The sequence below is a fragment of the Melanotaenia boesemani genome, chromosome 15 (assembly GCF_017639745.1).
Source record: "Melanotaenia boesemani isolate fMelBoe1 chromosome 15, fMelBoe1.pri, whole genome shotgun sequence".
Taxonomy (NCBI): domain Eukaryota; kingdom Metazoa; phylum Chordata; class Actinopteri; order Atheriniformes; family Melanotaeniidae; genus Melanotaenia; species Melanotaenia boesemani.
This window is the reverse complement of record NC_055696.1, coordinates 7,269,450-7,294,720: the sequence shown is the minus strand read 5'-3', so window position 1 is coordinate 7,294,720 and position 25,271 is coordinate 7,269,450. Positions and strand designations below refer to the sequence as shown.

General features: G+C 37.7%; 3 protein-coding genes across 3 annotated transcripts; 1 reads left to right on the top strand and 2 right to left on the bottom strand.

The window, feature by feature from the left end:
* Positions 1-1,644: 1,644 nt before the first annotated feature.
* rnf121 (ring finger protein 121) lies at positions 1,645-9,029 on the bottom strand. Its single transcript, XM_042009446.1, has 9 exons — positions 8,870-9,029; positions 7,556-7,593; positions 7,054-7,195; positions 6,517-6,671; positions 6,136-6,243; positions 5,047-5,167; positions 4,831-4,964; positions 3,367-3,468; positions 1,645-2,766 (listed from the first exon to the last, which is right to left on the bottom strand). The coding sequence occupies exons 1-9, from the start codon at positions 8,945-8,947 to the stop codon at positions 2,646-2,648; spliced, it is 999 nt and encodes a 332-aa protein (XP_041865380.1). The 5' UTR covers positions 8,948-9,029; the 3' UTR covers positions 1,645-2,645.
* On the top strand, positions 8,973-17,037 carry LOC121655015 (ribonucleoside-diphosphate reductase large subunit-like). Its single transcript, XM_042009444.1, has 21 exons — positions 8,973-9,060; positions 9,651-9,800; positions 9,889-9,992; positions 10,689-10,777; positions 10,862-11,039; positions 13,263-13,363; positions 13,442-13,501; positions 13,584-13,623; positions 13,712-13,874; positions 13,994-14,135; positions 14,235-14,318; positions 14,433-14,594; positions 14,692-14,771; positions 14,857-15,058; positions 15,177-15,326; positions 15,410-15,631; positions 15,723-15,799; positions 15,896-16,031; positions 16,128-16,223; positions 16,310-16,498; positions 16,601-17,037. Exons 3-21 carry the CDS (start codon positions 9,974-9,976, stop codon positions 16,790-16,792), a joined length of 2,382 nt encoding a protein of 793 aa, XP_041865378.1. The 5' UTR covers positions 8,973-9,060; positions 9,651-9,800; positions 9,889-9,973; the 3' UTR covers positions 16,793-17,037.
* A 1,205-nt stretch (positions 17,038-18,242) lies between these two features.
* Positions 18,243-24,381, bottom strand: LOC121654581 (short transient receptor potential channel 2-like). Its single transcript, XM_042008791.1, has 14 exons — positions 24,367-24,381; positions 23,348-24,040; positions 23,065-23,265; positions 22,804-22,968; positions 22,540-22,714; positions 22,239-22,439; positions 21,985-22,147; positions 21,796-21,888; positions 21,502-21,694; positions 21,292-21,419; positions 21,142-21,214; positions 20,882-20,999; positions 18,515-19,132; positions 18,243-18,433 (listed from the first exon to the last, which is right to left on the bottom strand). Exons 1-14 carry the CDS (start codon positions 24,379-24,381, stop codon positions 18,243-18,245), a joined length of 3,027 nt encoding a protein of 1,008 aa, XP_041864725.1.
* Positions 24,382-25,271: the final 890 nt, after the last annotated feature.

Here is a 25,271-nt window from a genome sequence, read left to right as displayed (position 1 = left end):
AATAAAAAGACAGAGGACCACACAATACACGCGGTGTTAAAAGCTTGAGAATGAAAGTGGGTCTTAAAGTTCTCCACTGTGGAGGCAGATCGGACATGGAGGGGAAGAGCATTTCAGAGTCTGGGACCGACTACAGAGAAGGCTCTGTCCCCTCTAGTGGCAAGTTTTAGGCACCACTATCTGGGACTGGCCCTCGGACCTCAGAGCGTGTGCTGGCGTGTAAATTTGGAGACAGTCCATTTAAAGCTTTAAACACAATAAAATCTTAAAATCAATTCTAAAACATACAGGCTGCCAGTGCAAAGAAGCTAAAAAGCTTCTAAGAAGCTAAAAAATAAATGTGTGTAGTCTTCACAAACAGGAATCTATTGCCTGATGAGTTACTTGAGGAATGCAGCCTAGACTTTGTACATATCCTTCTCTTTAGCAGTTATTTGACAAAGCTCCAAAAATGATTCCCATTCAACGATAACATACAATAATAACCTCAAATGTACATTTAATGCCGCTATTAAGTTATTTTGCTAAATTAACAGAAACCCACTTTTTCTTAAGTAGCTTTCATGTTAATTCCCCGCTGTCATTCACCAGTAGTTGTTGCTAATGTAGCGTACTTTTGATCCATTTTCATTGCATTTGTCACGACACAGCTGAAGATGGATTTGAAATCCTCTGATGTGACGTTCTTCAACAGCAAACTCCTCTGTAGGATTGAACCCTCCTCTGAAGATAATCTAGAACAGCATTGCATCATTTATTACCTTGAGTGTAGAACAGAGCTTGAAGGATATAGATGGTTTCATGTCCGTTTAAAAATAATACTCACTGATTTAATTCAACTATCCTGCCATGGTTGAGTGTGTCTTCAGGGAAAGAGCCATTAATGAGCCAGTAAATGAGAGTCTCATCATCATCATAATTTGTTAATGCATCACAGTGAAGAACCAGCTGTTCACCTGTAGAAAATGAACATGTCTAGATCAAAAATACTGCTTCACCATATGTGCAGGATCCTTTTAATTTGGCTTTGTGCTAAGAAAAAGGTGCTGATATGCGTGATGCATGTTACCTGTATGAGCTTGTATTTTGACACGGTTTGGTCCAATAATCACTGGAAATTCTTCCTCTGAAACTGAAGAGTAAACTTTGGTAAACCAATTAAACAAGTAAACTTTTGTTTCAAATAAAATTGAGATGTACCTGGAAATCCATCTGCAAGCAGCAGACACACAGATCCCAAAGCTGTGGCAAAGACAACACGATCAAGTACCGTAACAGTTAAAACAACTGGGTTATCTTTATGAGCTATTACCTTTGATAATAGATGACAGCTTCATCTGGAATCCTGTAGTAAGCGGCATTTGCTGCAAACCACTGTTTGGGATTATTATTTATACTCACATAACTTCCTCTTTGTCGACTCAGTAGTATATGGGGATTTCCTCACTAGTTTCCTCTTGCATGTTTCTTGAGGGTCATCCTCACACAATTTAGCTGACTCATTTATGAATTAAAAAGATCATTTATTCATTCCAGAGAAAACTTGTAAAAAATAAAAGAAAAAATTACTCTAAGTTCCATTCATGTCAGTATGGAACATCATTCAATAGACTTGACCTCAAATGTTAGAAACACACACCTTCATGCAATCTAAACCAAGTGGTATTTATTAACTGATTTTGAAAAAAATTAGAAAAAATACATTTTAAACATACATGGCCTCATTATGGAGCTGGTGAAGAAGTCTCAGGAAGTGACAAAAGACCACTGACCACCACACTCTTGTACCCGTTGGTCTGTATCACTGCCAGCACATTTGTGGAGTTAAAGGATCATTCTGGATTTTTTTTCCATCCTCTTCAGCTCATTTAACTAAGATCACAGGAATACCAAAATTACACAGATTTTTTTTAATTCCTTTTTTATTTGGTCATTGTTAATAAGACTTGTGCTGCTATTCCAGCCCAATGAAGGAGACTCCAATAACCAATATTGTATAAGGGGTAAAGTTGGAAACATGTTAGTTTTGCCTGTTGAAGGATCAGTTTCCATGGGTACAATCTGAAAAGAAGTGACACTCAAAACAAATACTGTGATGTATTCTGCAAGTATGACATGTGGTTTTTCCCAGAGATGACAACGCCTCCAATCATAAGGCATGACTGTCAGTCATTACAAAATGTCACTAGTTCAAAATACGTAACCGTTGTTAATAAGTGATGTTTAGGGTGGAAGCAATGCCTTAGGCTAGTTTCAATTCAATATTTATTACTCATGTGTGATATCCTTCAGATATAAGGATGACAAATTCCAGCCTGCTCCTTTAATTTCTGACACTTAAGATATAAATTAGTAAAACGCACCTCTTTAATGATGTTGAGAACTGCTTTACTAGTCCATAAAATGAACGGCCCAATCACTAGAGTCAAAAGCTGTGTAAAGAAAACCCTGAAAAACTGACACCCAGAATCAGATTACTAATAAAATCCAAAAAAAAAACGTAAATACAGATATGTGCCTATAAATATTTACAGAAAGTATAGACACTTTTACTGCTGTTTTAGTTCAGTGTTAGGCCCACAGTCTTTTGAGCCAATGCACATCTTCTCCACATGGTATCTTTGTCCATCTGAGCCAGTCACAGGTCACTCCAGACCGAGGACGTAGTTAATACCTTGCACAAACCCAATAATAACCGGCTGCCAGGCCACCAAGTATCGAAGCCAGTCTAAAAGTTGTCCATACATAACATGTGGCCTTTCCCAGCTAAAAGAAAAAAGTTAAAGAAAAAAATTCAAAGCAATCAGGGTAAACAGTTCATGGATAAAAAAAAATGTAGTGCTAACATACAACATCAAGTAAGGGAAAACTTTGGTTTAGTTTCAGAGAAAGCGTGCTTTCTATAGAAGCGTCATAGTTGACCGTAATAATCTGAGCCAAAAGAAGGAACAAAAACTTATTACACAACCTGTAAATGTCTAAATAGCACATATTTAACAACCTGCAATGAGCTGTCTCAAAATGTCAATTTAAGCTTACAGTTGAAACTTCCACTGTATCACAATTTAAAAAAAAAACTTCTATTATTCACTTCAGTATGACTGGGTTTCCTGACTGCTGCTAAAAATATCTGAACAGGCCCAGTTTAGGTTTGGTCTCAACGGTACTTTCAGACTGTGTCCTCTGGAAAGTGTCAAATGTTCTTTTCCTTATGTAGTATACACAAGATATAATTCATTAGTTAGTATCAAATTTTAAGAAAAAAAATCAGGAATTATTTAGATATCCCAAAAAAATCAAACATAAATGCAGCACAAAAAAGAACCACATTTAAAAAAATAAAAAAAATCAATATAAAAAGGATACGGGTTACTGAACATTCTCTTCAGATCCACCTTCTCCTTGCAGTATGGGCACATTTGCTTCTTTCCAACGATACACCATCCTCTTATGCAGAACTCGTGGAACCTGGATGTTGAGTTAAGGCTTGAACTACAGAGGTTTAAAATAAATAAATGTGGAAATGACAACTAGCATGAATAAATATTAATCTCCTTTAAATAAACTGTAAGCAGGATTAAGAAAATCTAGAAAAATTAACCAAAGTCAAAAGATCTAAATTCATATTCATGCATCAGTCCTTGTTGTTGGCAAAAACACTGCACTCACAAATAAATCACTCCTGTCATTTTTCAATTCCAACGCAACAAATGCACGGTGACACAAAGACTTGCATGTTAGAAATTAAACCTGCATGCTTTTTTTATTTACAGCTTCCACATCGATTTCACTTAACTTTATCACAATATTCCTTATCCTCTGATTTACAGCCGTTAGGCTCTAAGTCAGGAATGTCCAAAGTCTGTCCTTGAGGGCCGACGTCCTGCACGTTTTGGACGTTTCCTACTGCAGCACACCTGAATCAGATTAATGGGTCAACATGGTTTGGCAGAACTTAACAACAAGCCATTGAGGAGAGCTATTTAATTTGAATCAGGTGTGTTGGTGTAGAGAAATATCTAAAACCTGCAGGACTGCGACCCTCGGGCAGGGATGACCAGAACTGGACTTCCCAGCATAAATACAACTAAAACCATTTAGAAAAGTGTAATCTTAAATTTTCAGTAAACGTAGTCGACAATCACATCCTCTTGTTTCTGCCACAGAATGAAGGACAGCTGAGAACACACGAGGTACAAGTTTTCAGTTCTAGTATGAGATTAATAAAACTCATAACATTTACAACTCATATACATGTATAATAAGAACAGATTTTCACTTGAGTCAGCTGACAAAGACGTTCTGGTTTTACTGTATATTTAGGCTGCTGTCGGATGCACACTCCCTCAGCAAGAAGTAATCTTAGCAGCACCTTTTTGCTCGGCCTGGGAATCACCAAGAAACTAAATCCCTTATGCATAAAACACAAAGCATGCGTATACCTCTTTCTTGAACTTTGGATAATGTGTAAGGTGCCAAACATAGTTTTCACTGTCACTGCAGATAAGCCATAAACATGGGAAAACATGCCATAGGCCTTTTAAGTAGGGATGCTGTTGGTTGAACTGTACTTTGAAATAAAACACTGATGCTAAATAAGGCCTTGTGATGGTTACAGCATAAAAACAGCAGATCAGAGTCACCATGGGGAAGTAACATGATTTGACATAAAGAGTCTGACATAAAGGTCAGGCTAATTTTACCAGTTCCTCTTTGAGTTGAAATATGAGGATATGCTGTAGTTCCTAGTACAAATCCACAATAACTTTACTTTTTTATAAAAATCCAAACCTTCAAATGCAGCTTAACTTCTGTCACCGATAAGGATACACATGGTTGCAGGATAGTCTGTACGTGTTCTCAATAATCCCTTCCTCACTGACATCTACAAGAATGGGCTGACCACACACAGCACAGATACTGTCAGAGAGGTGCTTGGTTGGCATGCCTGATGCACTGTAAAACTAGGAGGAGAAAAACATGACATTTCAGTTAACGATTATTCGAGGTGAGCAGAGATTTACAGTGTGCAATTTGTCCCCTTACACCAACAGTCGAAGCCATGAAGTCTGCACATAATTCTGCAAAATCCCTTCCCAGGACACCATAGTACAGCCCGTAGAACAGCAATGAAACACCAAAGTCCATTGCATCCTCCGGCTTTATCCTGGACAGAGAATAAGAAGGTACTGTGTCTAGTTCACAGCTCTCACTAATGCTGCAGCAACTCTTTTGTTAAATAAATAACCGGAGGCATTGAAAGTACAAAAAGTAAGAATTTTTAAGTTTGGTAGATGATTTTGTTGTAACAATGGCAATACATTATAATGTCGCAAAGCTTGTTTATTTTTCTTTTTAATAGTGCCCCATTTGTAAGGAAAATGTAATTGAGGGATGAGCAGCAGAGTCGAGTATGTGGATTGCACCAGTGAAAAACTTCCCAAATGACTTATTCTGCTATGGGCTCTTCTTACAATTCCCTTCTGGGACAAATAAAGTATTTTTCATTTCATTTTTGATTGCTGCACTGACAGGGTAACAGCTTTTGGTAGAGGCAGGGAGGCATTTCCCTCAATGTAAAAACACAGGCTGTCATCACTGACAGCATTCTCAGTGTAGAAGGAAATCAAGATGAGATTCTGCAGCCAGTTCATTCTGAATTAAAGTAATTTACTCTAACCATATGGGAGCTGCTGAAGAATCTACATCAATAAATTAAGCTGCTTAGTATCTGCATACTTTGTGACAGCAACTCTTTTAGAGTGGAGGAAAGGAAACAATGTATCCCATATCTTGTACACAAAGAGACACAAAAGAGGGAAACTAAGGTTAACAAAAACCAGAGCAAGTTTCCAACAAATATACAGTATATGTGCTGTTGCAGTGCATTAACCAGCAGAAGATCCCAGTGGCAGTTGCTGTGGGAGGAGTAATAACTAAGGATGCAAACACAGCATCATCTAGTGGCAGCCATGTGCCACACATAGGACAGAAAGGGTCAATATTATTTTATCAAAAACCTACAGTTTTTTTTTTTTGGGGGGGGGGGGGGGGGGGTGTATCAGAAGCACAATTTCAATGGACATTCAGAATGTTTGAATATGGGGGAAATTATTAAATAATGTCAATACATACCTGAATATTACATGAATACCAAAAAGTGTAAACATGACGACGCTGTAGCCAACTATTCCTGTGGCATAACTGATCTTGTACAGAAGAAGAAACCACTTGTACACCAACCTACAGAAAAAGAGATTAATGTGCTTGCCTAAATCATAATGTCTTTAAGAGGTTTACTATGGACTGATAAAAAAAGGTGTCACATTCTATAATAAACATTTACTCTAATCAACAGGATCTAAACCTCAGGTAAATAGAATGGTATTGATCAAATTATTAGAATAGTCTTCTTAGAAACTGAGTTTTGGTTATTAATGTGGACATCACTTTGACACATACCACCCATATATTATAGTTAACCACAACCCACTGAGTAGGTGAATCATCATTCACCTCGGTGTGGTGCAGGCCAGCGGCTTGCGAGTGGCACGGTAGGAGATGTATGCTGTGATGACAGTGAAGATAAACCATGTGGACAGGAATCTCCACCAATGGAGTTTGGTAGTAAAGTAGAGAGGAACTACCCACATCTGGAACAGAGTCACCAGCTAAAAGACAGTACAGTGTGTAGGTTAGAACATGCATATACACCTAGAAAACAAAATGTATTACTATCAGACATAGTGCAAATAAGTTTCCATATTATACATAATTTAACATTTGACATAATTTAAGACAAGGATGCAAATACAATTTTTCTTTATTCAAGGACGTGAACGTGGCTACAGTCATGTGCTGCCATTTGGATAGAAAATCAAAGAAATTAAAATTAAAATGACATCTTCAATCAGCACAAGTTCCCTCCATTTATTTTCCAATCACACACCCATTCCTTGTTACTAGTTGTATTTGTTTTTTACTCAAAACATACTTTGTTGACAAGACTGTATTTCAAAATTTGTACACAGAATTTTGTCATTAGCATCTTACATTGTAAGACTTTGGATGTCTCTGCTTCCACTGTACAAGAACTAGCTGGGTAACGACCAGGGTGACAATGAGGATCAGCACCATCTCTGCATGCATGGCCTCATGGCCTTTGTGCTTGGCATGCATTTTTGCATGCTCCACCCTGTGGAAAAGATTTGTCGGATCAGTATACAACATATACAACAGAAGGCCACATTATCAACTCTTTTATACAAAAATACAATAAGTGTGTAGTCAGAAGTACATTACACAGTTTTATACACTAATGTCTCTGTTTGGGAAGTGTTGGTATTATGTGACCTTTAATACCCAGAAGAGTAAAACATTATTGCAACTCGACACTGTCAATATTAGATTGTGATACCTTGGACCAAATGCAATACGAGCTATGGGAACATATTTTGATTCATCATTAGTATGTAGTAGCCAAGGTAGTAACAAGAATATTTCTTATGTCATACTGTGCTGTGTATATAAGCTCAAGTGTGGTATAGACACTGACCTCCATTTTTCTTCTGGTGAAAGCTTGGATGGATCAAACTAAATATAGAGAAAGAAAGAAAGAAAGAAAGAATGAAAAAAAATTATATATATAAAAAAATAATAAAATAAAGACCATGTGTACATGTTAACGCATGAACAACCACACAAAATAATGTTAGTTTGTTAAAATTACTCACTCCAAACTACAAAAAGGTGATACTCCTGTTGTTCTTGTATAGTCAATATAGTTTTTATTTGGGATGCATAAGCTATGAAAATGTCAAGAAGAAAATTAGCTTTTTTTAAAAACAAACAAACAAACAAAAAAAAAAACAGCTGTAAAACAAGTTACCCATAGTTAAACCATATCATCACACTGCTAAATTAAGCATCACCTTCTGCATACTTTTACATAATCTCCTTGGATCTTACATTGCATGCTAAAGAAAGGAAAAAGCTACTGGAAATACAACATTTAACTTTATTTAACACCAAAACCAAGAATGTGTGCCCACAGCTGGTTAAAAAACTGATACACAATCCTTTTAATAGGATTCTATGAATTTTTAAGACCGTTTACAGCTGGCATAACGTGTATGACAAAGTATAACAACTCTGATCATGAGCCTCCTTCAAATAAAGTGTGCATGTGTGTACAGATGTAAAGGCTTCTATGTTTAAATAAAAATTATCAGCATTATTAAGCATTATTATACTTGACAGATTATCACATTTGTAGTACTTTTATTGAGTGTGTATATATTATATATGTGTGTGTGCGTTTAATTTACTAAATATGTTCTTTTCACGTAACACACCACAATGAAGAAAAAAATAATTACAGTATTCACACAGGAAATGCTATGATTGCTTCCTCTGACACGACACTGACACTGCTTTCCCTTTGACCACAACAGCCACATCAGCATTATCTGTAGCGTATAAAATCAAATACTAATTTCTAGACGAGGCAATAAACATACTTAAGTGGTAGCAAGTTTTAAAAATGGCTAGTCAATTAATAAAAATACTAGCAGTTATAAAAGGTTGGCCACTTTGACCAAATTAGGGCAACCGAAGCTAACAATTTTAAAAGTGACCTTAATAGTTTTCGCCAGCGCTGCTACTTCCATAAATGATACGTCAAGTTCAGTGGACAACGCTTTTATGCTGGACACCTATGCTTGGTAATGGATGCTAACATAACCGGTAGCTAGCTAATTACCGTAGACTAAACCCATGAGTAGCAGCTTAGTTGGAAGCTAGGTCCATAAAAAAAACTGTGCTTATCTGTTTTATCCTTCACAGTTCATGTGTAGCCCATTACTCTCACCTGGTTAGGGTCATTGTGATGCTCCAATCCATGGTCGTGCTCTACACCGTCAACCTCCACCTCAAACACCCCGGCCATCTTCGGAGTGCTACTTTACCGTTCCGGGCCATTAGCATTAGCAATCGTCTAAAGAGGGCTCACTTCCGGTCTCGTATCAGCTCGAGAGCTTCACAATAAAGTAATATTTGAATGTAGGTCAAATTGTAAACCTACCTTTTTCGTTGTTGATCGTGATTTGTCGTCATAGTTTACAAGGTATAACTATGTCGAAAAGTCTCCTTTTCCCTTTGACTTATTTTAGTTTTAAAACAAAGCATTTCAAACAGTTAATACGTGCTTTAAGTCTTTGCATGTTTTTGCTCCCTTTTGGACATATTGTTTGTTGCTTTTTTGTTATATTATTCTCACATGTTTGAAATTCACAATTCATTCATTCATTCATTATTCTCACAACAGCTCTGTCCTGACGCTGTCCTGACGCTCCAACACACACACACACACACACACACAAATATACATATATATATATATATATATATATATATATATATATATATATATATATATATATATATATATACATATGTATATATATATATATATATATATATATATATACATATATATATATATATATATATATATATATATATATATATATATATATATATATATATATATATATATATATATATATATTATTTTATTTTATTTTATTTTTTTGCCAGATTTGTTGCCTATTCTGTTTTTGTTTTTATATGACAATAATTGTATCTTACAGGCCCTGTTTTTGTTTGGAAACATCCCGCCAGATTTCACTCGGAAGTGGTCACCGGAAGAACGTGTTAAACCACTTTGCGCTGATTCCGATTGGTTTACAAGACTGCTAAAGTATTCTCTGATAGGCTGGAGAGCCGACAGCAGGCTTGTGGTTTGTTGGCGCTCTTTGTTTGAGATTCAATATTGCAGTGGATTGTTTCAGCTGGGTATTAACCTGCGATAATTGATTTATACCACAGTACTATTTTCTTGTTCTCCACTGTCCTGTTGAGAAGATTCCTCCAAAGCGTGGTGTCTGACAAAACCAGCTGCTTCATTGCCAACATGCATGTGATTAAACGAGGTATAGTAGCTGAATTTGACGTTTTGGCTCTCACATAAATTACTATTGAACAAAGTTACTGTTGATGAGATGTTCAGCCCTGGTAACCTAAAAAATGTGTGTAAGTTGTTTTAAGTGTATATTATTGAGACATTAAAGATTTTAATTAAGTGAGATTCAAATCCACGTTAAAGTGTTTTCTTCTTAGTGTGGTGTTTCCGTCGAGGCATCGAACAAAGACAAAGAGTTATGAAAAGACATATTTGTTTCTCAATTTGCCAGATTTGTTGCCTATTCTGTTTTTCTTTTTAGATTAAATTAGACGTTAACTGTAGCATTATTTATATTAAAGAGAAGCGACTCAATCGAGACTTTAAATAGATAGTCGCGTTTTTGTTAGTATTAGTTGTTTTTCTTTGTGTATATATTAAATATATTGAATAATTCGTTTCTATAGCAAATTTTAAAATGAGAGGTTTAGATTTTATATATGTTGAATTGGCGCGTAGCAGCACCCGTCTGTTGGAACAATAACTCGAACAGGTGTTTCACTGTGGGCATATTCCCAACAAATCAACTGAGAAATCCAATCAATAAATTGTTCTGATATTTATCAAGTGATTGAGACTGCTGAAAAAAGCAATCAGCTGCGCGGAGAATTTAAATAATATATTTTCCAAATAAGTTTGAAACAAACACTTTGTTCTTGTTTTACAGATGGGCGCCATGAGGCAGTTAGTTTTGATAAAATCACCTCTCGCATCCAGAAGCTATGTTATGGACTCAACGGTGACTTTGTGGACCCTGTAAGTATACAGAGAAGCATGAAGTAAGCGTGAGACAGCGTTGGCAGATGACATTTCCTTGTAATCTAATGTTTGGTTCTGCAGGCCCAGATTACGAAGAAGGTGATCGAGGGTCTGTACAGTGGAGTCACCACCGTGGAGCTGGACACTCTGGGCGCAGAGACTACTGCAACCCTCACCACTAAACATCCTGACTATGCTGTCCTGGCTGCAAGGATTGCTGTTTCAAACCTGCATAAGGAAACCAAGAAAGTATTCAGTGGTAAGAACTGTCATCATGGAGAACATGCTGCTGACTTTCAAAGCTCTGTAATGAATTAATTCATTTAAAAATACTTAGTTAGATAATTTATTATAGATTATTTATATAATCATACATTAATGGACAGACATAAATTACATATATATATATATAAACCATAACTGCAACTACTTATTCTGTTTACATATCTATAAAGGGGTAGGAGGAAGTAAAAACTTATTATCCCACCCTGTTTTAATAAATCAATAATGACTTCCCAGCAAAATAATAATAACACCATCATTAACCATAATAATAATAATACCACTAATACCATTATCACCAATAATAACGCCATTATTATTCTTGATATTGTTGTAACTAACATACTCACACATAACTGAAGATAACACCAAAATACATTAATAAAAATAAACAATGAACACCCAGTGATAATCAGACATTTCTATACCTTGTAAAAAAGACTTCTTTATACTTTTTTTTAAACTGGTTTATATATGAACATTCCCTGAGCGTGCCCACCAAACTGTTCCACAATTTAACCCCACAAACTGAAATACAGAAAGTTTTCCTTGTTGTGCCTTTATTATTATTTTTTCTACAGGACAGTTTAGATTTCTAAAAACGCTCAAGAATTCATCATATGGACCGTTTATGTCATTGCTATTATATACTTTACACCAGTTTTGTGCCATTTTTAAAACTGTTATTGATACTTCTGTATACAGTTTTATTTTTAGTTAAGTTAGTTTTATAGTCATTGTCCTATACAGTAAAAACTGGCAGATGGTCACTGATGAGTAGTCTGCTTTGTGTACTATTAATGATGTCATTTGTGAATATATTGTCAGTTAGAGTGGCACTGTGGGTAAGTTATCCTGCTGTGTCTGGTGATTTGGGGGTACAGGTTCATGTTATATATTATGTTAATTAAATCATCAGTCATTTTGTGTTTATTTGGATTAAGCAGGCCAATATTAAAGTCTCCACAGATGGAAATTGTTTTATGTTTCTTATTTGCGTACATCTCCTCTATTCAGTCCTTAAACAGTTCAATATGTGAAGCTGCTGGCCTATTTAACCCATAAGAGCCTGATGTGATATATATGTTACATACAGTTTCTGAGACATTTTGCTTTAATTTATGGGATAAACTTTGCTCAAAATCCTGTTGAACACTATCTGATACTCGGCTTCTGTCCCCTAATAGATACCTAGAAGCAGAAGATCACATTATAATATTTTTAATGTATCACATGGTAATAAATGGTAGATATCCCTCCCAAAAAATATGTTAATTATTTTGTTAAATTTTGTTAAAGGGCCAAATAAAGACCTCATATTAAATAAATTGGACTTTTTTTTTACCATTTTTTCATGGGCCGGGCCTTAATGGGATATACAACCAATGATTACAGGTTTAATCTTGTCTTTGTACACTTCAGTTGATAAGCATCCAAACATGTTGTCCACAATCGTTGACTTACTGTCTAACACAGCTTTGTCCTAAAGTTAATATTTTTATCCACATATACTGCAACTCCTCCTCCACCTTTATTTTGTCGATCCATATGTTGAAACTCGTAACCTTCCAGATCAAATTCCACCCTTTTTCTGTGTAAATCCATGTTTCAGATATTGCAAAGATGTTGAATGATTGTGTAAATTGTTTCAAGTAATCCTTGATGGTTGTGTAGAATTGATAGTTTTCCATCCCTATTGATTTGATTATATTGTTCATCAGTGAAATAGCAGCAGTTATTATTGATAGAGTTGAAGAGGCAGTTATCCAGGCCTGTCATATTCAGTATCCAATACAATGTGATCAGTATATTGAAATGTTTGCAGTTCCAGGCAATCCAGCTCACTGGCTCTCTGGGTTGTGTTAATGTTGTCTCCAGGTGTAGATGAGTGAGTTATTTCAGTATACATCGTGTTTGTGAAGACAGCCCAGCCCAAGCTGATCATTGGTATTTGTCCAGCTCGTTGACACTTTTAACCCTCAGTTTGAAGAATATATTGCCATTTGTAGTCCAAGTGTTGAATTCTTTTGTTTCTTCAGGTAGCATATAGAGATAGCTTTGCATATAGATAAAACCACCAATGCACCAGAACCATCATAATGGCCTCCTGTACTTCTCTTAGGATGTTGCTTACCCCCTAGCAAGACTGTTTAATGAAGCTGTTCCATACTAATGATAATCTTTCCTTTTGCTCACATAGATGTGATGGAAGACTTGTACAACTATGTCAACCCTTTAAACAAACGTCACTCGCCTATGATCTCCAAAGAGACACTCGACATCGTTCTGGAAAACAAGGCTGTAAGTCACATGTGATGATCGCTCCTCATTGTTTTGAATTTCAACATGTTTTAAGATAATTATCCCCATTTCTTGCAGCGCCTCAACTCAGCCATCATTTACGACAGAGACTTTTCTTACAACTTCTTTGGCTTTAAGGTAACATTAATTTTAATTTAAATTCAGCGTTTTATGCAGATAGAAGGGAGTGTCAACTAAATTTGTCTTTTTGCTCTTTTAGACTTTGGAGCGGTCGTATTTGCTGAAGATCAATGGAAAAGGTGAGTTTCCATATTTCCTGAAAAGTAGGCAAAGATGGTCAGTTTATTCTTAATTCTTAATTAAGATTTTTTTTTTATTATTTTGAAGTTGCTGAGAGACCCCAGCACATGCTAATGAGGGTGGCTGTCGGGATTCATAAAAGAGACATTGAAGCAGCTATTGAAACTTACAACTTGCTGTCAGAGAAGTGGTTCACCCATGCCTCCCCTACCCTGTTCAACGCAGGCACAAACCGGCCACAGCTGTCCAGGTAATGATTGTTAAGATCAGTGTCCAAGTTTATTCAAAGGGAAAAAAAACATAAAGCTCAAACACAACTTTTAATTTTGATTCTTGTTTTATAATTTGATTTAATTTGGATTTGTCCAGTTGCTTCTTGCTTGCCATGAGGGATGACAGCATTGACGGTATTTACGACACGCTGAAACAGTGTGCCCTAGTCTCCAAATCAGCTGGAGGCATCGGACTGGCAGTGAGCTGCATTAGAGCAACAGGCAGCTACATTGCAGGGGTGAGTTAAAATTGTAATGCTAATAGTTACGCTTTGTCTGTGATTTATTCATTTGTTATTTATTCAAATACATATACTTAAGTCATTCTTGCTTTTCAGACAAATGGCACCTCTAATGGGCTGGTTCCCATGCTACGAGTTTACAACAACACGGCACGTTATGTGGACCAGGGTGGCAACAAGGTTAGGATGAGACACACCCCACAAAAATAAATATATATTCATGTTCCCATAGAATGTTGTTTGACATTTTTGTTGCTAATTTAATCTCAAGTGTTTTTGCATTTGCTTGTTTAGAGACCTGGGGCCTTTGCCGTCTACCTGGAGCCATGGCACTCTGATGTGTTTGAGTTTTTGGAGTTGAAGAAGAACACAGGTAAAGAGGAGCAAAGGGCCAGAGACCTATTCTTTGCTCTGTGGATCCCAGACCTTTTTATGAAACGTGTGGAAAGCAATCAGGTGAATACTGCAGGAAATCCAATGCTGAATTTCATACTTTAGTACCACAATATGTTAATTAGTGGCAAGCCATCTAATTTTTTTGCTGTTCATGTAGGACTGGTCTTTGATGTGTCCCAGTGAATGTCCAGGGTTGGATGAGTGCTGGGGAGAGGAGTTTGAGAATCTCTACACTCGGTAAATTCAGTACACCAATATCTGTTTTTAATTAACTTCTCAGTTGTCGTCGCTAACTTGTCCCATTGGCTCTGTTGGCTTTTAGGTATGAGAAGGAGGGGAGGGCTAAGCGTGTGGTGAAGGCTCAGCAGCTGTGGTACGCCATCATCGAGTCACAGACAGAAACTGGCACTCCATACATGCTCTACAAGGACGCCTGCAACAGGAAGACTAACCAACAAAATCTTGGCACCATCAAATCCAGCAATCTGTGCACAGAGATTGTAGAGTACACAAGCAAAGATGAGGTAAGGGGCAGAGATAGTACTGGTACCTACCGAGATAAAGTTTTACTTCTATTATATTAAAATGACCAAGTTTCCTATTTTTCAATACGTTTTCAGTCATCTTTGCTCTTTAATTCAGGTCGCAGTGTGTAACCTGGCGTCCATTGCGCTCAACATGTATGTCACCCCAGAGAAGACCTTTGACTTCAAAAAGCTTGCATCTGTTACCAAAGTTATTGTCAAGAACCTGAACAAGATCATCAACATCAACTACTACCCAGTACCTGAGGTAAGGCTTTTTGTGTAGTTGCTGTTGCTCAACCGTGCAGCTGAATCTCTATTAACAAATCGCTCTTCCATCCCATCCTACAGGCTGAAAGGTCCAACATGCGTCACAGGCCAATAGGAATTGGTGTGCAAGGCCTGGCTGATGCCTTTATCCTTATGCGCTATCCATTTGAAAGCCCAGAGGCTCAGCTACTCAACATTCAGATCTTTGAGACAATCTACTATGCTGCACTGGAGGCCAGTTGTGAACTAGCAGCAGAATTTGGCCCTTATGAAACCTACAGTGGCTCTCCTGTCAGCAAGGGAGTAAGTAGTTTTCCCAAACCACCTTAAATTCATCCTGAGATACAGATTAGTGTTTTAGGATTGTGTACAATCATGATCTTTTGTTTTCCAGATCCTTCAATATGACATGTGGGGTAAAACGCCAACTGATTTATGGGACTGGACAGCACTGAAGGAGAAAATTGCCAAGTAAGTCATCCATGTTCTTTGTCATTAGACACCTAACTGTTATTGTTTGTAGAGACTAGCATATATTTTTTTTCATGCTACTCTGTGTGTCCTTAGGCACGGTGTAAGGAACAGCCTCCTTTTGGCCCCAATGCCTACAGCTTCCACTGCTCAGATCCTGGGCAATAACGAATCCATTGAGGCATACACCAGCAACATCTACACTCGCAGGGTGCTGTCAGGAGAGTTCCAGGTCAGAATTGTTTGCATTTGGTGGTTTTTATGTGTCTGAACTCTGGTGAACATAAAAGATAAGATAGCAATGTGTTTTTTCTTTCTGCCTTTACAGATTGTAAATCCTCACCTGCTGAAGGATCTCACAGAAAGAGGACTGTGGAATGATGACATGAAGAACCAGCTGATTGCTCAGAATGGCTCCATACAGGTAAAAGTCACACTTAAAATGCTTTTATTAAATAAACTGGGTTCTTATTGGTGAACAAATGACTAATAACCCGACTAACTTCTCAGGATATCAAAGAGATCCCTGATGATCTAAAGCAGCTGTATAAAACTGTCTGGGAAATCTCCCAGAAGACTGTGCTCAAGATGGCAGCGGATCGCGGTGCTTACATCGACCAAAGCCAGTCTCTTAACATTCACATTGCTGAACCAAACTATGGAAAACTCACCAGCATGCACTTCTATGGTTGGAAGCTGGTAAGTCAGGACTGGCGAAGGGCAGGCTGGAGGTACCAAGGGGCAAATACGCTGCATCGTCGTAAAACAATGCTTTAAAGCCTGTTTATGTTTTTTCTGCAGGGTCTGAAAACTGGCATGTACTACTTGCGAACGAAGCCAGCTGCCAACCCTATTCAGTTCACTCTCAACAAGGAGAAATTAAAGGAGACTCAGTCGGCCAAAGGTGTGGAGGAGGAGACTAAAGAGCGCAACACTGCGGCCATGGTCTGCTCTTTGGCAAATAAAGACGAATGCCTTATGTGTGGTTCCTAAGTATAGTGTCTAAACCCCAACCAAGCTCACTCTTTGACTATCAACCTCCCAAATGAAAATGTATTTTCATGCTTATTTTGTACATGATTTTGTAACTAGTATTTTAAATGTCTATAAATCACAAATTTTGCAGTTTATATTTAACATTAACTCGGTTGTCATTATGAAGTGTTTTATGATCATGATGTTTTTATGGCATTTTTAGGGTTGAATTCATGAATTTCATGCAGTTTTGTGTTTTTAAATAAATTAAAATTCTCATTTTGATCTCACATGGTTGTCATATTTGATTCATTGTGCAAAGAGTAAATATTTTCCACAACTAAGAAAAATGATGAATTAAGTAAGTCAGAAGCTTGCTGCTTTTAATATGCCCTGTCTATTTGGGAATTGGCAGAATAGAAGATACATTTTTCTCCCACACAGCTGTTCTAACAGGATATTGACTGTTATTATCTGGTAGTACAATGTGCCAAAAAATGGATTTGGCTTGTTAATAATGTTGGAGCATGCCTTAATTTATTTTGTTGGAGATGCCAAGCTTGAAGTAGAAAATTCACTTGTCCAACACTGCAACAAAACCAGTATGACTGTTTTTCCAGTGGAAGAGCATGCCCCGTGCCCAGGGACAGACGATGAGCTAATGACTTGGTGTGTTCATGAGTGAGACCTCATGGGAATAGAATGTGTTAAACAAGCTGAGACCTGCACTCATCACGTCACTGCAGCAACAGTTCAACATGTAACATGAAATAAATCATTTTTAACTTCTTTACACTGTGACTCAGACACAGAGACAGTAAAAATTGATTTTCAGCTATATATTTGGTTTACAAGGTACAAGGTATTTTTCTTATATTTAAACATTACACTAGAGACCCAGAACAACCAAGAAAGAAAACTGAAGATCCATATTTCACATTGATCTGAGCAGAACTTTCCCAGAGTTATCTGGTCAAGCTATATTTCTTATTCTTAGTTCATTCTAGAGTTCAAGAAAAGTTCACCATATTTGAGGAATAGTTTCTTTTTGTGTGAGGCAAAAATGGCTGCCAATTTAATTTTCATGGAGTAATATGAAGCAAGCAGTCCTATGTGACTAACAGCTATTGTGGTTCTGCTTAACAAAAACTAGATCTAACTAAAAACACTAAGCTGATTTGTTAACACTTCAGAGCTTGTACAAATATGTAGTTACAGAACAGTAGTTAGTCATTTAAAGCTGGGTTACGTGCTGAACTTTTATTGTTTTAGGTTATGTTGTAATAACTTCTTAAGTAGCACAAATGTACTGTATTTTAATGAGAACTTGTTTGTGTAAAATGACATACATTTGCTGGTCTATAGTTTTCTTTAAGAACATAAATTATGTAGACACATAAATCCTATATGTGAAAAGTGGCATTACACATAATCTGTTGTCAGATTTTGTCGACTAATGGCACTGTGGCTAAACTTTCACTAGTGTGCTGTCAATCGGTCCTTCCCCGTCTTGTGAACCAAAGCCTGTGTCTTGCGAGCTGCTGCTTCCTGTTGGAGAGGGAATCACTTTCTTGTTTACAAGGTTTCCGTCTCTCCCCTTAAGAAATTTTTCTGATACATTTTTCTCTAACTTTCTATCCTTTATCCATCCTGCCTCTACTTCTTTCTCTTTCAGCTCCATGTCTTTAAACCTGTTAATTATTCTCTTTGTTTCTGTCATTTTGCTGCTGACTTTCGTGCTTTCAGCATTCTCAGGTATTGTTTCTATGTCTTTTTCTGTCACCTTTGCCACTGTGTTAATCTCTCCTTCCCCTTTTTTATCTTCCTCATGCTGTATGATCTCAGCCTTCACCTTTTCTTCCACATGAATAAAACTAGTCCCCTCTGCGACCTCCTCTGTTTCTTTATTATTACAATTTTCACTTTTGTCTGACTCAGTCTGCTCTTTTTTCTCAGTTTCCTTCTCCCCCTGCTCAGCTTGAGCTCGTCCTTCCTCCATTTTCACCACCTCACACTCTGTTACCTGCTTTGATCTTTCTGCTCCACATTCATCCACCTGATTCGATTGCGTGTCTGACCCTTGCTCTACCTCTGAATCACCCTTGTCTTTGTCCACGCCTTCCTCTCCTTGATGTACAGTCACTTTGAGGGATGTGCTTTTGTCATCATTCTTGCTGTTGAAACCTCTGAAATTATTCTTAGCACCAATGATGTATTTTCCCAGGACAGAGGAGCCATCCTTGGTCAGTGCATCATTTGCAGCATGTCCATCAGCCATTGCAAGCTGCTGGACCACTTTCATATCACTGTGTATCCTGGAGACTGCTTTGCTTAGTTCAGTGATCCGATTGCCAATATCTAGAAGAAGAAAATACTTAAATCACGATAGTGCAACCAAATATTCTACTAATATAGAATTATATTTAGTTAACCAGACCTCCTTCTTTAGAAAATATAAATCTTTTGGTTTAAAAACCACAATTAGAGAGACAATGTGGCTATTCTCTGCTGTAAACAATCCTATTACCTTACTATTTTTTACAATCAAAATTATTCCAAATTATATAGTCTTGAAATATGTGAAAATTAAAGTTGCACTTTTTTCTATTTCTCAAGCTGTAAATTCCAGGCATGTTTGTTTAGTGTGGAGCCTTGTAAAGTGATTACTATTAGATCCCCACTGACAATATCAGACACTGTTTAAAATGTAAATGATACTTGAACGCAATGATCTTAAAATACTCTAAAAGCCCACATTTAATTTAACAAATGTTACAAATGGATTTGATATCAATGGTTATTTAAAAAGTTGGAGCAGGGTAAAGAAAAAATAGCTGAAAAACAAACACTGAGTGTTGTAATAAGAATGAATGAGAAAAAAGTGGTAAAATGTTTCACCACATAAAAGATGGCATGGGCTAAATTTAAGGCTTTTTTACATTTCAGTGCACATAACTGATAGATTTCATAGTACAGTATTTAATATTGTCAAAAGAGTCCAGCTAGCAAGTTAACAAGCTGCTAATAAAATAAGTCAGTGTTTCCAGTAAAAGCAATTTGCTCAAAAAGACCATGGCCATGTGTTTTCTGTCTGATCATTTGGGCCATTAGACAGCTTCTAGTGTTCAGATTTTTAAATGTTTTTCTGAACACAACTCAGAACCAAACAAAGCAAGCTCTGCCTCTTTTTTTTATAAGCAACAAGCTGAAAAAGCAATTAGGTGGGTAAATCTATGTTGCTGTTTGATGCAGAATAACACTACTTTGGCTGCTAAAGGTTCATTGGCTAACTTTGGTAGAAGATGAAAACTAAAAAGTAGAGATAAAAAGTAATGTTATGAACTATAATTATAGGAAGTACTGCTCCAATTAAATATAAGTCATGAATACAATTATCTATATACTTGTCACTAAAGAAAACGTCGTTTCATGTGCTAATTTAGATCATTTCTTTGCAAATTTCTTTTTAATTTAAATACACAATTTTGTCACATGACTTAAGCAAGTGTTTTGCATTTTATCAATCAATCAATCAATCAATCAATCCATGAATCTTCATTTATATAGCACTTCACATACCACAAGGTAAAATTACAATACATAAAAACATCAAAACAAGAATAAAACAAACAAAAAAAGAGAAACGATAGTAAAAAGCCTGGCCTGATGATCATGGAGTTAAAAGCCAATGTAAAAAGATAAGTTTTTAAAAGAGATTTTAAACCATTCAAGGTTCTGGCAGACCTCACAGAAAGAGGGAGACCATTTCAGAGTTTAGGGGTTAATGAGGAAAAAGCTCAGTCCCCCCGGGTCACAAGACCTAGGTCCTAGGGACTACTAACCTCATTTGATCTTCTGATCTCAGAGCCCTACAAGGACAGTGATGGTGCAAGAGCTCAGACAGATAGGGAGGAGCCAGACCATTTAATCATTTAAAAGTCAAAAGTAAAACTTTAAAGGAAATTCTAAAAGAGACAAGCAGCCAGTGAAGTGAGCGTAGTACTGGAGTACTCCCACCTATAACACCTGTATGCAATATATATATATATATATATATATATATACATATATTGCATCATTGTGTGAGAGAGTCAGAGTGATAGTTACCTTTCCTTTTGGTCTCCTCAAACTCCCTGCGAGCTGACTCGATGTAACGCTGCACCAGTGCCCCGATCACCTGCTGCCGGTAAGGTAACTGACTGTCCTCAGGCCCCTTATCGCTGGCCTTTTTACATAAGATATTTTACTTAATTTATTTTTATTCTTGTACAATGCATCACAGAAAGTAATAATCAAATAATTTACAAATAAAAATGATCATTTTATCAATAAGTCCACACGAGCCCACGTATTAAACACGCTCTTACCATAGAGGCTAGAGGTGGATATTTTTGCTCAGAAGTACAATTGCAGCAGCAACAGATTCGTCTGAAGATACCTCTTGAATAGAATTTGATAATGTTAAAAGAGCAATGGGTTATTACAGTTTGAAGTGTTTTTGTAGCTTCAGAACTCACCTTATTATGTAAAAGACAGCTTTAGGTGAAGGAATAATGTTGAAAGGCACAGGCATGGTGAGGCCCTCTCTAAAGTAAGTGAGGTACAGCTTTGACCGGGCAAATTTCCACTCAACATCTGCATCATCCTGAAATAAAATGAGATCTTCAACACATATTGCATTAATTTCTTCTTTTTAACAGATGTGCCACAGAAGTGCTGGAGTTTACCTCAATTTTCTGAAAGGAGTTGGTAATCATAGCTATGAGCATGTTGAGGAGGACAATGACAATGATGAGAGTAAAGATGCCATACAGAATTCGTCCGACAAACTCTGCCAACACAAACTGCGGCATGTCCACATAGTCTTGGTTGGCCATGCCAAACATGGTCCAGAATAAGAACCGGAAGGTCTCATTAAACCTGCAGCAGAGTGGTGGAGAGTGTTGTCAAAATTAGTCTGGCTTTAAGCAGATTTTTAAAGTTTGAAAAGCTTGATGAATTTGAACTTCTCATATTCATACCTGCCAAGATGTGGAGAGATGACATAAGGAACATACACATTGTTGATGCCACAGAGGAACGCTGTTCCAATGATCATCAATATGAACATGAATCTATGAAAGAAAACCAAAACATTCTCATTCTGCCTGTTCTGTCATGTGTCCTGAATTCTCCTCCAGGCAATGAGAAGAAAGCTAATGCAATGTTACCTCATCATGTCATCAATCATCTTCCCTATGGAGATCTGCAGTGTTCCCAGAGACTCGTGTGCTGGCAGGATGTACGCAAGCCGAGTGAAGCTCAGCATGCTGGTCACAGCAAATAGCACCTCTGCAACCAGCTGAGGGTCCTCCTGATGCCAGTCATCACGCACTTTCACATACCAACAGACCAGTTAAGCATTTAGAATTTCAAATACATTTAGCAATACTTTTTGATAAATGTCCTGAGATAATTTTCTAACCAGTCTGAGTGAAGTAGACACACTCTTTGCTGCTGCTCTGATCAGGGCAGAGGACAAAACCTTTGATCATTATAAACACACGCAGCACAAAGGATGCTAGATACATGCTGAGCACCATCATGTCCAAGCAGTTCCACCAGTCTAAGAAGTAACTCCGCAGCCCCTCAATCCACACTTCTTTACACTCGTACCAGAAGAATCCTACATGAGACGGCAAAGTTTGAATCATCTTCATGAGCTCTTCAGTCCAGAGTTGTGAATGTACACCATTTTACAAAGCTGAATGAGAGAGTGAACTCACCGACCACCCACACCATGTGGAAGGAGCTGTGCAGGATGTTCTGTTGCCGGGATGCAAATTTGTCTTGATACATCTCCATGGTGATGGACTCTCCAAGTAAGGTGATGAGGAACCACAGATAGGATGCTGAGTGAAGGAGAAACTTAATCACAGGAATCTTTATGATTTTTCCTGCCTGGAGAAAAGCAAAAGACTTGTCAAGGCCAAAATACCCTGTCATTTTTGTTACTGCAAGTACTCTCATCATAATTATTTTCATGTGACCTTTGATTTTGGTGCTATCCAGTAAATGAGGCAAAGAAAGGGCATGCCAAGAAAGATCCCAATAGAGACTAACAACTTCCAGGCTGTCCGGCTGCCTCTCCAGCCTGCCAGGTTTCCACACCAGATAGATGACAGAACCTGCTGACAGATTGGGTGCGCCACAAACTACCCAAAAAGAGACACAATGACAGGAAGAAAGAGAAAAAAAAACAAATGTAGTTTGTCTCCTTTTAATAGACAGCATTGTCTGAATCTAGCTACCTGCTTCTGGTCATAGTTGACAGCAAGTCGCAGACGTGAAAGGTTGGGTATTCCCTCTTCAAAGGCCTTATCATTCAAGGAATCCTGGCTCTCGTCTCCATAGCTGTTCAAGATGGTAGTCACTTCGCTTTGGTTTCGACACATCCCTAGCAACTCAACTGCAAACTCCTGACAGAGCTGCTCCAGGCTCAGGTACTGAGGCTGCAGGAGAAAGGAACAACATCTGAGTCATACAAACAATAGACACTCTACATGTACAGCAAGTACATGAGCACCATCATACCTTAAACTCTGGTTCTTTTCGGGACAGCTTGCGGAGCTCTTTGCTGAGACTGAACGCTCTGAGCATGGCATCATCAGATGTGACGGAGAGGTAGGCACGGCTGGCTATGCCACGGTAAGTATTGATGCGTGACAAGGAGAACTTCAGCAGGTCATACTGCCGGCCGTTGCGACACTCTAGACAGGCACAAGATATTTTATGTGGCCATGGGATGATGTGGCCTTTTTGGGTGAGCATGGTGACAATGTCATACAAGTCTTTCTGACAGGCTAAGGTCAAAGGGGTCACACCAGGGGCAAATTGTGAGTTGTCAATAGAGCGGTCAAAGATGGCCTGAGAGAAGGATCGCACGTCCATCTTGTTGCCTTTCTCCTGGTCTAGGCGGTCCAGCAGACGCTTCACCACTATGGGCTGATTGGTGTCCACAGCAACAAGGAGGGCCTCATGAATCTGCCGGAAGTCAAACTTGACCCCCTGCAACAAGGCATCCATGGCATCCTCGTTGCCTAGGCGGATGGAGAGGTTGAGAGCCTCCCTCCACTGGCGATCCTCAGATTCATCCAGCTGGCGGATGATGCCATCACCCGTCTTCAGCAGTCCACTCAGCAGCTCTATTTTCCCCTCTTGAATGGCACTGATGAGCTCCGGGCGGAAGCGCATTTTTTTGTTCATAATCTCGCGCCATTGTTCAGGCTGAGGAACAAGGCAGAAACGTTAGCAGAAGCATTAAATGGCCATTCATGATTTATTTCTAAAATTAAAGTCAGATATCTGAAGAATGGTAAAGTACAGTTGGATTTCACTGTAAGAAAATTAAAACATTAAAAAAAGTGAGGTTTTGTTAAAAAAAAAAAATCCCAAAAATATTTCCTACAGATAAAATTATGACTGGAGAAGCATATCATATGAAGGTAAACGCAGAATAATAAATACAATTTTGACCAAATAAAATAGTTTCAAACTAACCTAATTCCTTAATTACTGCATATTCAATAAAATGAGGGCAAAGCTCTTCTTACCGTGAGGTTTTCCATTCCTGATAACAAGATAACACAATTCTGAGTTGATCCTAACGCGACAGCACAATCACAGGCTCTGGAGACACTCAGTAAATTTTTGCCAGCAAGTTTGAGCTTTTAAAATGAAAATGGCACATACCAACAGATCATACGTTCAGTTTCAACAGGAGAACTGAGCACTTTGAAGATCATGTGCAACAGACTGACTAGATGGATTCAGCATCTACAAACTTAATAACACTTCAATACCCCTGAGGGGCAAAGCCAATTAAAATGTAACCTGTTCAAAGTGTTTCATGCTTGGCTGGGCTGGAAGCAAATTGTTTCTGCATTCAAACAGGAATATGTCTGGTCTCCCCATTGGTAACAGTGCCAAAGCACAATTAAAGTAGCTGTTAGCGACATGGAGCAGCTGTCATCATTCCTCCCAGAGGAGCTAGAGGGATTTCAAAATCGTTGAGGGAAAAACAAGCAAGTAAAAGATTCACAAATTTATTTTCACTGCTTTATTCACATGTATTTCTTTTTAGAGAAATCCATTTTGCCTTAACACATCTGTATGATTTTATTTCATCCTGCATTTCACTGGTTTTAAGAGGTTTCTGTACAATTATTCATGGGTTTTTGACCAAAATCTATGTTTGGATCATAAAATTTTGATCAGTCTTCTCAGCAGCAGTTTCACAAGTGTTGTGAAATTGAAACTTATTTATTCTGGTGTTAAATATGCTAGACAAATTAAGAATATACCAGAGTAATCCTAAGAGTATAAACAAAGGTAACTGCACTCTTATTTTTTTGGGGGGTTCTTGACGTTTTATCTCTTATCCAAAAGGCTTCTTCTGACCAGCTGGTAGGGGATTTCAGGCTTGTAAACGGTAACTGGGCCATTAGCAGACATAGCT